Below are 16,314 nucleotides of genomic sequence, written 5' to 3' on the forward strand. Positions count from 1 at the left end.
CCCTATATAGTGGTACTACTATAGACCCTATTCCCTATATAGTACACTACTATAGACCAGAGCCCTATTCCCTATATAGTGGTATTACTATAGACCAGAGCCCTATTCCCTATCTAGTGAACTACTAGTGACCAGAGCCCTATTCCCTATATAGTGCACTACTATAAACCAGAGCCCTATTCCCTATATAGTGGTACTACTATAGACCAGACCCCTATTCCCTATATAGTGGTACTACTATAGACCAGAGCCCTATTCCCTATATAGTGGTACTACTATAGACCAGGGCCCTATTCCCTATATAGTGGTACTACTATAGACCAGAGCCCTATTCCCTATAGTACACTACTATAGACCAGAGCCCTATTCCCTATATAGTGGTATTACTATAGACCAGAGCCCTATTCCCTATATAGTGGTATTACTATAGACCAGAGCCCTATTCCCTATATAGTGGTATTACTATAGACCAGAGCCCTATTCCCTATATAGTGGTACTACTATAGACCAGAGCCCTATTCCCTATATAGTGGTATTACTATAGACCAGAGCCCTATTCCCTATATAGTGGTATTACTATAGACCCTATTCCCTATATAGTGGTACTACTATAGACCAGAGCCCTATTCCCTATATAGTGGTACTACTATAGACCAGAGCCCTATTCCCTATATAGTGGTATTACTATAGACCAGAGCCCTATTCCCTATATAGTGGTATTACTATAGACCCTATTCCCTATATAGTGGTACTACTATAGACCAGAGCCCTATTCCCTATATAGTGGTACTACTATAGACCAGAGCCCTATTCCCTATATAGTGGTACTACTATAGACCAGAGCCCTATTCCCTATATAGTACACTACTATAGACCAGAGCCCTATTCCCTATATAGTGGTACTACTATAGACCAGAGCCCTATTCCCTATATAGTGGTACTACTATAGACCAGAGCCCTATTCCCTATATAGTGGTACTACTATAGACCAGAGCCCTATTCCCTATATAGTGGTACTACTATAGACCAGAGCCCTATTCCCTATATAGTGCACTACTATAGACCAACTACTTTATACTAGTCTATCGTTTGTATTATTTACCAAGTCAGTTAAGAACACATTTTAATTTACAACGACGACCAAACCCTAACGCGGATCACATGACAGACTTTCGTTAAAAAAACCTGGTTGGCCGGCTAGTTAGCGCTGGGTATGGATTCTGACTATATAAAAACACAGCTAGCTAGCTAGCGCTGGGTATGGGTTCTGACTATATAAAAACACAGCTAGCTAGCGCTGGGTATGGGTTATGACTATATAAAAACACAGCTAGCTAGCTAGCGCTGACTATATAAAAACACAGCTAGCTAGCTAGCGCTGGGTATGGGTTATGACTATATAAAAACACAGCTAGCTAGCTAGCGCTGGGTATGGGTTCTGACTATATAAAAACACAGCTAGCTAGCTAGCGCTGGGTATGGGTTCTGACTATATAAAAACACAGCTAGCTAGCTAGCGCTGGGTATGGGTTCTGACTATATAGAAACACAGCTTGCTAGCTAGCGCTGGGTATGGGTTCTGACTATATAAAAACACAGCTAGCTAGCTAGCGCTGGGTATGGGTTCTGACTATATAGAAACACAGCTTGCTAGCTAGCGCTGGGTATGGGTTCTGACTATATAGAAACACAGCTTGCTAGCTAGCGCTGGGTATGGGTTCTGACTATATAGAAACACAGCTTGCTAGCTAGCGCTGGGTATGGGTTCTGACTATATAGAAACACAGCTTGCTAGCTAGCGCTGGGTATGGGTTCTGACTATATAAAAACACAGCTAGCTAGCTAGCACTGGGTATGGGTTCTGACTATATAAAAACACAGCTAGCTAGCTAGCGCTGGGTATGGGTTCTGACTATATAAAAACACAGCTAGCTAGCTAGCGCTGGGTATGGGTTATGACTATATAAAAACACAGCTAGCTAGCTAGCGCTGGGTATGGGTTATGACTATATAAAAACACAGCTAGCTAGCTAGCGCTGGGTATGGGTTCTGACTATATAAAAACACAGCTAGCTAGCTAGCACTGGGTATGGGTTCTGACTATATAAAAACACAGCTAGCTAGTTAGCGCTGACTATATAAAAACACAGCTTGCTAGCTAGCGCTGGGTATGGGTTCTGACTATATAGAAACACAGCTAGCTAGCGCTGGGTATGGGTTCTGACTATATAAAAACCCAGTTGGCCGGCTAGTTAGCACTGGGTATGGGTTCTGACTATATAAAAACCCAGTTGGCCAGCTAGCTAGCGCTGGGTATGGGTTCTGACTATATAAAAACACAGCTAGCTAGTTAGCGCTGGATATGAGTTCTGACTATATAAAAACCCAGTTGGCCGGCTAGCTAGCTAGTGCTGGGTATGGGTTCTGACAATATTCCTACCAGCCTAGACCTCAACATGCATGGTCAGCTTTGCCATGTGGATCACCATTTCAGTCTGTTTGTCCAATGAGCTGACTCCTAGACCCAGTGATGGCTTCTGATTGGGCCTCCTACAAAGACCTAGTGATGGCTTCTGATTGGGCCTCCTGCAAAGACCTAGTGATGGCTTCTGATTGGGCTTCCTACAAAGACCTAGTGATGGCTTCTGATTGGGCCTCCTACAAAGACCTAGTGATGGCTTCTGATTGGGCCTCCTACAAAGACCTAGTAATGGCTTCTGATTGGGCCTCCTACAAAGACCTAGTGATGGCTTCTGATTGGGCCTCCTACAAAGACCTAGTGATGGCTTCTGATTGGGCCTCCTACAAAGACCTAGTGATGGCTTCTGATTGGGCCTCCTACAAAGTGCCTTGATTCTAGTCAGAGAGAGGATGGGAGGGAAGTGTCATGGCTGTGTGGAGGTTGGATGGGAGGGAAGTGTCTGGCTGTGTGGAGGTTGGATGGGAGGGAAGTGTCATGTCTGTGTGGAGGTTGGATGGGAGGGAAGTGTCTGGCTGTGTGGAGGTTGGATGGGAGGGAAGTGTCATGTCTGTGTGGAGGTTGGATGGGAGGGAAGTGTCATGGCTGTGTGGAGGTTGGATGGGAGGGAAGTGTCTGGCTGTGTGGAGGTTGGATGGGAGGGAAGTGTCATGGCTGTGTGGAGGTTGGATGGGAGGGAAGTGTCTGGCTGTGTGGAGGTTGGATGGGAGGGAAGTGTCATGTCTGTGTGGAGGTTGGATGGGAGGGAAGTGTCTGGCTGTGTGGAGGTTGGATGGGAGGGAAGTGTGATGTCTGTGTGGAGGTTGGATGGGAGGGAAGTGTCATGGCTGTGTGGAGGTTGGATGGGAGGGAAGTGTCTGGCTGTGTGGAGGTTGGATTGGAGGGAAGTGTCATGGCTGTGTGGAGGTTGGATGGGAGGGAAGTGTCATGGCTGTGTGGAGGTTGGATGGGAGGGAAGTGTCTGGCTGTGTGGAGGTTGGATGGGAGGGAAGTGTCATGGCTGTGTGGAGGTTGGATGGGAGGGAAGTGTCTGGCTGTGTGGAGGTTGGATGGGAGGGAAGTGTCATGTCTGTGTGGAGGTTGGATGGGAGGGAAGTGTCATGGCTGTGTGGGAGGTTGATGGGAGGGAAGTGTCTGGCTGTGTGGGAGGTTGATGGGAGGGAAGTGTCTGGCTGTGTGGGGGTTGGATGGGAGGGAAGTGTCTGGCTGTGTGGGGGTTGGATGGGAGGGAAGTGTCTGGCTGTGTGGAGGGTGGATGGGAGGGAAGTGTCTGGCTGTGTGGGGGTTGGATGGGAGGGAAGTGTCTGGCTGTGTAGGTAGATGGGAGGGAAGTGTCTGGCTGTGTGGAGGGTGGATGGGAGGGAAGTGTCTGGCTGTGTGGGGGTTGGATGGGAGGGAAGTGTCTGGCTGTGTGGAGGTAGATGGGAGGGAAGTGTCTGGCTGTGTATGGATCCCCTGAGGCAAAAGGCCCATTTTATATATGCCTCTGGCTGTGTCTACAAAGTGCCATACTTTGAACCAGAGCCAATAGGGTGGCTGCGGCTGTGGGGTTCTCTGAGTCCATGTGGTTTATATCAGCTGTCCAGGGTCTTACCATACTCCTCTACTGAGCAGGGTTAAAGGTTCCCCGGCTCCTTTCTCCCAGTCGGTCCCCGGCTACCTTCCTCCCCGTCGGTCCCCGGCTACCTTCCTCCACGTCGGTCCCCGGCTACCTTCCTCCCCGTCGGTCCCCGGCTACCTTCCTCCCCGTCGGTCCCCGGCTACCTTCCTCCCCGTCGGTCCCCGGCTACCTTCCTCCCCGTCGGTCCCCGGCTACCTTCCTCCCCGTCGGTCCCCGGCTACCTTCCTCCCCGTCGGTCCCCGGCTACCTTCCTCCCCGTCGCCCCCGGCTACCTTCCTCCCCGTCGCCCCCGGCTACCTTCCTCCCCGTCGGCCCCCGGCTACCTTTCTCCCCGTCGCCCCCGGCTACCTTCCTCCCCGTCGGCCCCCGGCTACCTTCCTCCCCGTCGGCCCCCGGCTACCTTCCTCCCCGTCGGTCCCCGGCTACCTTCCTCCACGTCGGTCCCCGGCTACCTTCCTCCCCGTCGGTCCCCGGCTACCTTCCTCCCCGTCGGTCCCCGGCTACCTTCCTCCCCGTCGGTCCCCGGCTACCTTCCTCCCCGTCGGTCCCCGGCTACCTTCCTCCCCGTCGGTCCCCGGCTACCTTCCTCCCCGTCGGTCCCCGGCTACCTTCCTCCCCGTCGCCCCCGGCTACCTTCCTCCCCGTCGCCCCCGGCTACCTTCCTCCCCGTCGGCCCCCGGCTACCTTTCTCCCCGTCGCCCCCGGCTACCTTCCTCCCCGTCGGCCCCCGGCTACCTTCCTCCCCGTCGGCCCCCGGCTACCTTCCTCCCCGTCGCCCCCGGCTACCTTCCTCCCCGTCGGCCCCCGGCTACCTTTCTCCCCGTCGCCCCCGGCTACCTTCCTCCCCGTCGGTCCCCGGCTACCTTCCTCCCCGTCGGCCCCCGGCTACCTTCCTCCCCGTCGGCCCCCGGCTACCTTCCTCTCCGTCGGCCCCCGGCTACCTTCCTCCCCGTCGGTACCCGGCTACCTTCCTCCCCGTCGGTCCCCGGCTACCTTCCTCCCCGCCGCCCCCGGCTACCTTCCTCCCAGTCGGCTACCTTTCTCCCCGTCGGTCCCCGGCTACCTTCCTCACCGTCGGTCCCCGGCTACCTTCCTCACCGTCGGTCCCCGGCTACCTTCCTCCCCGTCGGTCCCTGGCTACCTTCCCCCCCGGCTACCTTCCTCCCCGTCGTCCCCCGGCTACCTTCCTCCCCGTCGGCTACCTTCCTCCCCGTCGGTCCCCGGCTACCTTCCTCCCCTCATCCCCGGCTACCTTCCTCCCCTCGTCCCCGGCTACCTTCCTCCCCGGCTACCTTCCTCCCCGTCGGTCCCCGGCTACCTTCCTCCCCGTCGCCCCCGGCTACCTTCCTCCCCGTCGGTCCCCGGCTACCTTCCTCCCCGTCGCCCCCGGCTACCTTCCTCCCCGTCGCCCCCGGCTACCTTCCTCCCCGTCGTCCCCGGCTACCTTCCTCCCCGTTTCTGCAGTGAGGAGCGTCTGGCAGAGTAGCAGCTCTGTTGTACATGCAGTGCATTAGGAAACTACTCACTTTTTCCACATTTAGTTCCAGGCAACGCCATTCCTCGGGGGCCTGATTGGTGTCATAGTTTTGCCCCAGGTAACACACCTGACTCCATGAATCACCTAATCCTGAGCTTCAGTTTAGAATGTGATTAGTTTAAATCAGGTGTGTTTGCTGGGGATGGGGGAGAAAGTGTGACTCCCCCGAGGACTGGAGCTGCCCAGGCCTGCCACGGTTACAGCCTTATTCTAAAATAGATTACATTGTTTTTATCCCCTTAATCAACCTATACCCCATAATGACATCACCATACCCCATAATGACATCACCATACCCCATAATGACATCACCATACCCCATAATGACATCACCATACCCCATAATGACATCACCATACCCCATAATGACATCACCATACCCCATAATGACATCACCATACCCCATAATGACATCACCATACCCCATAATGACATCACAATACCCCATAATGACATCACAATACCCCATAATGACATCACAATACCCATAATGACATCACCATACCCCATAATGACATCACAATACCCCATAATGACATCACCATACCCCATAATGACATCACAATACCCCATAATGACATCACCATACCCCATAATGACATCACAATACCCCATAATGACATCACCATACCCCATAATGACATCACCATACCCCATAATGACATCACCATACCCCATAATGACATCACAATACCCCATAATGACATCACAATACCCCATAATGACATCACAATACCCCATAATGACATCACAATACCCCATAATGACATCACAAGCAAAAACAGGTTTTTAGAATGTTTTGTAAGTGAAATATGACATTTCCGTCAGTATTCAGTCCCTCCCTCCCTCCCTTCTTCCTTCCCTCTCTACCTCCCTCCCTCCCTCCCTCCCTCCCTCTCTAAATAATAAAGGGAAACCCTTGAATGAGTTGGACTGGTACTGTAAGACCCTCCCTCCCTCCCTCCCTCCCTCCCTCCCTCCCTCCCTCCCTCCCTCCCTCCCTCCCTCCCTCCCTCCCTCCCTCTCTAAATAATAAAGGGAAACCCTTGAATGAGTAGGTGTGTCCAAACTTCGGACTGGTACTGTAAGTATTCAGACCCTTTACTCAGTACTTTGTTGAAGCACCTTTGGCAGCGATTACAGCCTTGAGTCTTCTTGGGTATGACGCTACAAGCTTGGCACACCTGTATTCGGGGAGTTTCTCCCATTCTTCTCTGCAGATCCTCTCAAGCTCTGTCAGGTTGGATGGGGAGCGTCGCTGCACAGCTATTTTCAGGTCTCTCCGGAGATGTTAGATCGGGTTCAAGTCTGGGCTCTGGCTGGGCCACTCAAGGACATTCGGAGACTTGTCCTGAAGCCACTCCTGATTTGTCTTGGCTGTGTGCTTAGGGTTGTTGTCCTGTTGGAAGGTGAACCTTCACCCCAGTCTGAGGTCCTGAGCGCTCTGAAGCAGGTTTTCATCAAAAATCTCTCTGTACTTTGCTCTGTTCATCTTTCCCTCGATATTGACTAGTCTCCCAGACCCTGCTGCTGAAAAACATCCCCACAGCATGATGCTGCCACCACCATGCTTGGGGATGGTGCCAGGTTTCCTCCAGACGTGATGCTTGGCGTTCAGGCTAGAGGTCGACCGATTTAATCGGAATGGCCGATTTCAAGTTTTCAGTTAAGGCAAGTCAGTTAAGAACACATTCTAATTTTCAATGACTGCCTAGGAACTGTGGGTTAACTGCCTTGTTCAGGGGCAGAACGACAGATTTTCACCTTGTCAGCTCAGGGGTTCCAATCTTGCAACCGCACAGTTAACTAGTCCAACGCTCTAACCATTGCACTCCACGAGTAGCCTGCCTGTGACGTTCATGGAGAAACGGATCTGGTTCTGACCCAGTAATGACTGACTAGAGTTAGTGGAACTGGGGGTTCTGACCCAGTAGCGACTGACTAGAGTTAGTGGAACTGGGGGTTCTGACCCAGTAGCGACTGACTAGAGTTAGTGGAACTGGGGGTTCTGACCCAGTAGCGACTGACTAGAGTTAGTGGAACTGGGGGTTCTGACCCAGTAACGACTGACTGGAGTTAGCGGAACTGGGGGTTCTGACCCAGTAACGACTGACTGTCTGTGACGTTCATGGAGAAACGGATCTGGTTCTGACCCAGTAATGACTGACTAGAGTTAGTGGAACTGGGGGTTCTGACCCAGTAGCGACTGACTAGAGTTAGTGGAACTGGGGGTTCTGACCCAGTAACGACTGACTGGAGTTAGCGGAACTGGGGGTTCTGACCCAGTAACGACTGACTGTCTGTGACGTTCATGGAGAAACCGGTCTGGTTCTGACCCAGTGTTTAGTGAGTCCTCCAGATCAGAGGCAGTAGGGAGGACCAGGGATGTTCTCTGTTTAGTGAGTCCTCCAGATCAGAGGCAGTAGGGAGGACCAGGGATGTTCTCTGTTTAGTGAGTCCTCCAGATCAGAGGCAGTAGGGAGGACCAGGGATGTTCTCTGTTTAGTGAGTCCTCCAGATCAGAGGCAGTAGAGATGACCAGGAATGTTCTCTGTTTAGTGAGTCCTCCAGATCAGAGGCAGTAGAGATGACCAGGGATGTTCTCTGTTTAGTGAGTCCTCCAGATCAGAGGCAGTAGGGATGACCAGGGATGTTCTCTGTTTAGTGAGTCCTCCAGATCAGAGGCAGTAGGGATGACCAGGGATGTTCTCTGTTTAGTGAGTCCTCCAGATCAGAGGCAGTAGGGACGACCAGGGATGTTCTCTGTTTAGTGAGTCCTCCAGATCAGAGGCAGTAGAGACGACCAGGGATGTTCTCTGTTTAGTGAGTCCTCCAGATCAGAGGCAGTAGGGATGACCAGGGATGTTCTCTGTTTAGTGAGTCCTCCAGATCAGAGGCAGTAGGGATGACCAGGGATGTTCTCTGTTTAGTGAGTCCTCCAGATCAGAGACAGTAGAGATGACCAGGGATGTTCTCTGTTTAGTGAGTCCTCCAGATCAGAGGCAGTAGAGATGACCAGGGATGTTCTCTGTTTAGTGAGTCCTCCAGATCAGAGGCAGTAGGGATGACCAGGGATGTTCTCTGTTTAGTGAGTCCTCCAGATCAGAGGCAGTAGGGATGACCAGGGATGTTCTCTGTTTAGTGAGTCCTCCAGATCAGAGGCAGTAGGGATGACCAGGGATGTTCTCTGTTTAGTGAGTCCTCCAGATCAGAGGCAGTAGGGATGACCAGGGATGTTCTCTGTTTAGTGAGTCCTCCAGATCAGAGGCAGTAGGGACGACCAGGGATGTTCTCTGTTTAGTGAGTCCTCCAGATCAGAGGCAGTAGGGATGACCAGGGATGTTCTCTGTTTAGTGAGTCCTCCAGATCAGAGGCAGTAGGGATGACCAGGGATGTTCTCTGTTTAGTGAGTCCTCCAGATCAGAGGCAGTAGGGATGACCAGGGATGTTCTCTGTTTAGTGAGTCCTCCAGATCAGAGACAGTAGAGATGACCAGGGATGTTCTCTGTTTAGTGAGTCCTCCAGATCAGAGGCAGTAGAGATGACCAGGGATGTTCTCTGTTTAGTGAGTCCTCCAGATCAGAGGCAGTAGGGATGACCAGGGATGTTCTCTGTTTAGTGAGTCCTCCAGATCAGAGGCAGTAGGGATGACCAGGGATGTTCTCTGTTTAGTGAGTCCTCCAGATCAGAGGCAGTAGGGATGACCAGGGATGTTCTCTGTTTAGTGAGTCCTCCAGATCAGAGGCAGTAGGGATGACCAGGGATGTTCTCTGTTTAGTGAGTCCTCCAGATCAGAGGCAGTAGAGATGACCAGGGATGTTCTCTGTTTAGTGAGTCCTCCAGATCAGAGGCAGTAGAGATGACCAGGGATGTTCTCTGTTTAGTGAGTCCTCCAGATCAGAGGCAGTAGGGATGACCAGGTGAATTTCACAACCCCCCCCCCCTGTCCTGCTATTCAAAATGTAACAAGTACTTTAGGTTATCAGAGAACATGTAGGAAGTAACATTATTACATTATACATACATTATAGAACTAAAATTATTTCCTTTAGAAATGTAGTGAAGGAAAAGTTGTCGAATTTAAGTCGTAAAGTACAGATAAACCCCGAAAAACGACTTAAGTAGTACTTTAAAGTACTACCTTTGCTTTATATTGTTAAAACAGATACTACTTAATATTACCATTGGAGAAGGGAAGCCTTATGTTTCTCTGTTATCAAATAGAGCTGTTAAACTGTAGTAGCCCGGCTGCTACATAGGACCTGTTATCATGTGTAACATAGGATTTCACAGCCTCCGGAGGCCGTTCGGGAGATTGAGACAGAGAGAGACCGGGAGAGAGGCAGAAAGAGAGAGAGCGACAGAGAGAGAGCGACAGAGAGAGAGAGGCAGAGAGAGAGAGGCAGAGAGAGAGAGGCAGAAAGACAGAGAGCGACAGAGAGAGAGAGGGGCAGAAAGACAGAGAGAGAGAGAGAGAGGCAGAAAGACAGAGAGAGAGAGAGAAAGAGAGAGAGAGGCAGAAGAAGAGCTCTCTGGTCTTCTCCCCTCATTCTCCTGCCTGTGTTTCAGCACCCATCCCCCCTTCCACTCCTGTCTGCTGCTTGGTTACTGCTGCTCTGTGCCTTGGAGACACACAGAGGAAGAAGTGGTGTCTGCTGGGTCCTAGTGCCAGGGGCGTTCTGCTGGGTCCTAGTGCTAGGGGCGTTCTGCTGGGTCCTAGTGCTAGGGGCGTTCTGCTGGGTCCTAGTGCTAGGGGCGTTCTGCTGGGTCCTAGTGCTAGGGGCGTTCTGCTGGGTCCTAGTGCTAGGGGCGTTCTGCTGGGTCCTAGTGCTAGGGGCGTTCTGCTGGGTCCTAGTGCTAGGGGCGTTCTGCTGGGTCCTAGTGCTAGGGGCGTTCTGCTGGGTCCTAGTGCTAGGGGCGTTCTGCTGGGTCCTAGTGCTAGGGGCGTTCTGCTGGGTCCTAGTGCTAGGGGCGTTCTGCTGGGTCCTACTGCTAGGGGCGTTCTGCTGGGTCCTAGTGCTAGGGGCGTTCTGCTGGGTCCTAGTGCTAGGGGCGTTCTGCTGGGTCCTGGTGCTAGGGGCGTTCTGCTGGGTCCTACTGCTAGGGGCGTTCTGCTGGGTCCTAGTGCTAGGGGTGTTCTGCTGGGTCCTAGTGCTAGGGGCGTTCTGCTGGGTCCTAGTGCTAGGGGCGTTCTGCTGGGTCCTAGTGCCAAGGGCGTTCTGCTGGGTCCTAGTGCCAAGGGCGTTCTGCTGGGTCCTAGTGCCAAGGGCGTTATGCTGGGTCCTAGTGCTAGGGGCGTCCTTCGAGTGGAGTTGAGTCTCTCTGTTGAGCGGGAGAGAGAATGAGAGTTTACAACTTGTAAAATGATTGATGTTATGTTTCGTCTAGTTCTATTCAAGTGGGAGCTCATAGTTCTATTCAAATGGGAGCTGGTTTTATTCCAGTGGTACATTAGTACTGGGAGCTGGTTTTATTCCAGTTGTACATTAGTAAGGGGAGCTGGTTTTATTCCAGTGGTACATTAGTAATGGGAGCTGGTTGTATTCCAGTTGTACATTAGTATTGTTATATTAGTAATGGGAGCTGGTTTTATTCCAGTTGTACATTAGTAAAGGGAGCTGGTTTTATTCCAGTTGTACATTAGTAAAGGGAGCTGGTTTTATTCCAGTTGTACATTAGTAATGATACATTAGTAATTGGAGCTGGTTTTATTCCAGTTGTACATTAGTAATGATACATTAGTAATGGGAGCTGGTTTTATTCCAGTTGTACATTAGTAATGATACATTAGTAAAGGGAGCTGGTTTTATTCCAGTTGTACATTAGTAAAGGGAGCTGGTTTTATTCCAGTTGTACATTAGTAATGGGAGCTGGTTTTATTCTAGTTGTACATTAGTAATGATACATTAGTAAAGGGAGCTGGTTTTATTCCAGTTGTACATTAGTAATGGGAGCTGGTTTTATTCCAGTTGTACATTAGTAAAGGGAGCTGGTTTTATTCCAGTGGTACATTAGTAAAGGGAGCTGGTTTTATTCCAGTTGTACATTAGTAAAGGGAGCTGGTTTTATTCCAGTTGTACATTAGTAAAGGGAGCTGGTTTTATTCCAGTTGTACATTAGTAATGATACATTAGTAATGGGATATGGTTTTATTCCAGTTGTACATTAGTAATGGGAGCTGGTTTTATTCCAGTTGTACATTAGTAATGATACATTAGTAATGGGAGCTGGTTTTATTCCAGTGGTACATTAGTACTGGGAGCTGGTTTTATTCCAGTGGTGCATTAGTAATGATACATTAGTAATGGAAGATGGGTGTATTCCAGTTGTACATTAGTAAAGGGAGCTGGTTTTATTCCAGTGGTACATTAGTAAAGGGAGCTGGTTTTATTCCAGTTGTACATTAGTAATGATACATTAGTACTGGGAGCTGGTTTTATTCCGGTTGTACATTAGTAATGATACATTAGTAAAGGGAGCTGGTTTTATTCCAGTTGTACATTAGTAATGATACATTAGTAATGGGAGCTGGTTTTATTCCAGTTGTACATTAGTAATGGGAGCTGGTTTTATTCCAGTTGTACATTAGTAATGGGATATGGTTTTATTCCAGTTGTACATTAGTAATGGGAGCTGGTTTTATTCCAGTTGTACATTAGTAATGATACATTAGTACTGGGAGCTGGTTTTATTCCAGTTGTACATTAGTAATGATACATTAGTAATGGGAGCTGGTTTTATTCCAGTGGTACATTAGTACTGGGAGCTGGTTTTATTCCAGTGGTGCATTAGTAATGATACATTAGTAATGGAAGATGGGTGTATTCCAGTTGTACATTAGTAAAGGGAGCTGGTTTATTCCAGTGGTACATTAGTAAAGGGAGCTGGTTTTATTCCAGTTGTACATTAGTAATGATACATTAGTACTGGGAGCTGGTTTTATTCCGGTTGTACATTAGTAATGATACATTAGTAAAGGGAGCTGGTTTTATTCCAGTTGTACATTAGTAATGATACATTAGTAATGGGAGCTGGTTTTATTCCAGTGGTACATTAGTAAAGGGAGCTGGTTTTATTCCAGTTGTACATTAGTAAAGGGAGCTGGTTTTATTCCAGTTGTACATTAGTAATGATACATTAGTAAAGGGAGCTGGTTTTATTCCAGTTGTACATTAGTACTGGGAGCTGGTTTTATTCCAGTGGTACATTAGTAATGGGAGCTGGTTTTATTCCAGTTGTACAGTAGTAAAGGGAGCTGGTTTTATTCCAGTTGTACATTAGTAAAGGGAGCTGGTTTTATTCCAGTTGTACATTAGTAATGGGAGCTGGTTTTATTCCAGTTGTACATTAGTAATGGGAGCTGGTTTTATTCCAGTTGTACATTAGTAATGGGAGCTGGTTTTATTCCAGTTGTATATTAGTAATGATACATTAGTACTGGGAGTTGGTTTTATTCCAGTTGTACATTTGTAAAGGGAGCTGGTTTTATTCCAGTTGTACATTAGTAATGGGAGCTGGTTTTATTCCAGTTGTACATTAGTAATTGGAGCTGGTTTTATTCCAGTTGTACATTAGTAATGATACATTAGTAATGGGAGCTGGTTTTATTCCAGTTGTACATTAGTAATGGGAGCTGGTTTTATTCCAGTTGTACATTAGTAAAGGGAGCTGGTTTTATTCCAGTTGTACATTAGTAAAGGGAGCTGGTTTTATTCCAGTTGTACATTAGTAATGGGATATGGTTTTATTCCAGTTGTACATTAGTAATGATACATTAGTACTGGGAGCTGGTTTTATTCCAGTGGTGCATTAGTAATGGGAGCTGGTTTTATTCCAGTTGTACATTAGTAATGATACATTAGTAATGGAAGATGGGTGTATTCCAGTTGTACATTAGTAAAGGGAGCTGGTTTTATTCCAGTTGTACATTAGTAATGATACATTAGTACTGGGAGCTGGTTTTATTCCGGTTGTACATTAGTAATGATACATTAGTAATGGGAGCTGGTTTTATTCCAGTGGTACATTAGTAAAGGGAGCTGGTTTTATTCCAGTTGTACATTAGTAATGATACATTAGTAATGGGAGCTGGTTTTATTCCAGTGGTACATTAGTAAAGGGAGCTGGTTTTATTCCAGTTGTACATTAGTAATGGGAGCTGGTTTTATTCCAGTTGTACAGTAGTAATGATACATTAGTAATGGGAGCTGGTTTTATTCCAGTGGTACATTAGTAATGGGAGCTGGTTTTATTCCAGTTGTATATTAGTAATGGGAGCTGGTTTTATTCCAGTTGTACATTAGTAATGGGAGCTGGTTTTATTCCAGTTGTACATTAGTAATGGGAGCTGGTTTTATTCCAGTTGACCTATATGGACCAGACCTTAACCAATCATCTCTCTCTGTAGATGGTAGTGAAGGACCAGACCTTAACCAATCATCTCTCTCTGTAGATGGTAGTGAAGACCTACATGAACCAGACCTTAACCAATCATCTCTCTCTCTAGATGGTAGTGAAGGACCAGACCTTAACCAATCATCTCTCTCTGTAGATGGTAGTGAAGACCTACATGGACATGGACCAGGACAGCGAGGAGGAGAAGCAACAGTATCTGAACCTGGCTCTCCATCTGGCCTCAGAGTTCTTCCTGAGGAACCCCAACAAGGACGTGCGTCTCCTGGTGGCCTGCTGCCTGGCTGACATCTTCAGGATCTACGCCCCTGAGGCCCCTTACACCTCACACGACAAACTGAAGGTAACTGGTCTATCCTTCATCTAACCTTCAACACAACCATAACCCCCACATGACAAACTGAAGGTAACTGGGCTAACCTTCATCTAACCTTCAACACAACCATAACCCCACACCTCACACGACAAACTGAAGGTAACTGGTCTAACCTTCATCTAACCTTTACATAACCCATATACCTCCCCGGTATGGGACATTACCCTTTATAAAACCATAACCCATACTAGACATTACCCCTTTATAAAACCATAACCCATACGGGACATTACCCCTTTATAAAACCATAACCCATACTGGACATTAAAAACCATAACCCATACTGGACATGACCCTTTATAAAACCATAACCCATACTGGACATTACCCCTTTATAAAACCATAACCCCTACTGGACATTGCCCTTTATAAAACCATAACCCATACTGGACATTACCCTTTATAAAACCATAACCCATACTGGACATTGCCCTTTATAAAACCATAACCCATACTGGACATTACCCTTTATAAAACCATAACCCATACTGGACATTACCCCTTTATAAAACCATAACCCCTACTGGACATTACCCCTTTATAAAACCATAACCCCTACTGGACATTACCCCTTTATAAAACCATAACCCATACTGGACATTACCCCTTTATAAAACCATAACCCCTACTGGACATTACCCTTTATAAAACCATAACCCATACTGGACATTACCCCTTTATAAAACCATAACCCATACTGGACATTACCCTTTATAAAACCATAACCCCTACTGGACATTACCCCTTTATAAAACCATAACCCATACTAGACATTACCCCTTTATAAAACCATAACCCATACTGGACATTACCCTTTATAAAACCATAACCTGTGTCTAACCAGGACTGATTGATACGCTGAACCTTTGACCTTCCTCCTGTCCAGGACATCTTCCTGTTCATCACCAGACAGCTGAAAGGACTGGAAGACACCAAGAGCCCACAGTTCAATAGATACTTCTACCTGCTGGAGGTGAGGGGTCAGGGGTTAGACTATTGTCACTAGTTACCATAGCCACAAAGTCATAATTATGGCTAAACCCTGCCTTTTTCTTCAATTTATATTTTTAAAATCATTTTTTTTTATAAACCTAACCTTAACCACGCGGGCAAATCTTAAAGTATGTCCATAAAGCTAAATTAAAAACACATTAATGTTTAAGATATAAATACATCTGACAGCTGAATGGGGTTAAAGGTCAGAGGCTGGGGGACCGGCAAGGAAATATCTCAGTTGCATTACCTCTCTCTCTCTCTCTCTCTCTCTCTCTCTGTCTCTCTCTCTGTCTCTCTCTCTGTCTCTGTCTCTGTCTCTCTCTCTCTCTCTCTCTCTCTCTCTCTGTCTCTCTCTCTGTCTCTCTCTCTGTCTCTCTCTCTGTCTCTGTCTCTGTCTCTCTCTCTCTCTCTGTCTCTCTCTCTGTCTCTCTCTCTGTCTCTTTGTCTCTCTCTCTCTCTCTCTCTCTCTCTCTCTCTCTGTCTCTGTCTCTGTCTCTGTCTCTCTCTCTGTCTCTCTCTCTGTCTCTCTGTCTGTCTCTCTGTCTCTGTCTCTCTCTCTCTCTCTCTCTCTCTCTGTCTCTCTGTCTCTCTGTCTGTCTCTCTCTCTGTCTCTCTCTGTCTGTCTCTCTGTCTCTCTCTCTCTCTCTGTCTCTGTCTCTCTCTCTTTGTCGTTCTCAAAACCCATTGGAGAAAGGTCAGAGGGGAGGGGCCTCCTGGCTTTCTCATCCAATGGGTTATGAGAAGATGAGATGTGAGTGAGGCGTATGCAATTGAGATCTTCCCAAGAGCCCTTGCAGTTGAACAGATATTTCAACCCTGCTGGAGGTGAGGTTTGGACTAATGAGGAGGGTTTGTTTGGCGAGGCGCCGTCCTGATTGGTCAATTTAACCCCT

At 48.1% G+C, this 16,314-nt stretch overlaps 1 protein-coding gene across 1 annotated transcript in view; it reads left to right on the forward strand.

Moving 5' to 3' along the window:
• Positions 1–16,314, forward strand: part of LOC109886933 (sister chromatid cohesion protein PDS5 homolog A-like) — a 66,895-nt gene that overhangs the window by 13,847 nt on the left and 36,734 nt on the right. Inside the window, 2 exon segments of the mRNA XM_031817915.1 lie at positions 14,189–14,392; positions 15,312–15,428. Coding sequence (XP_031673775.1) covers positions 14,189–14,392; positions 15,312–15,428 — 321 coding nt within the window.

This window comes from Oncorhynchus kisutch, unplaced genomic scaffold, assembly GCF_002021735.2.
Source record: "Oncorhynchus kisutch isolate 150728-3 unplaced genomic scaffold, Okis_V2 scaffold1198, whole genome shotgun sequence".
In the NCBI taxonomy this organism is placed as follows: Eukaryota; Metazoa; Chordata; class Actinopteri; order Salmoniformes; family Salmonidae; genus Oncorhynchus; species Oncorhynchus kisutch.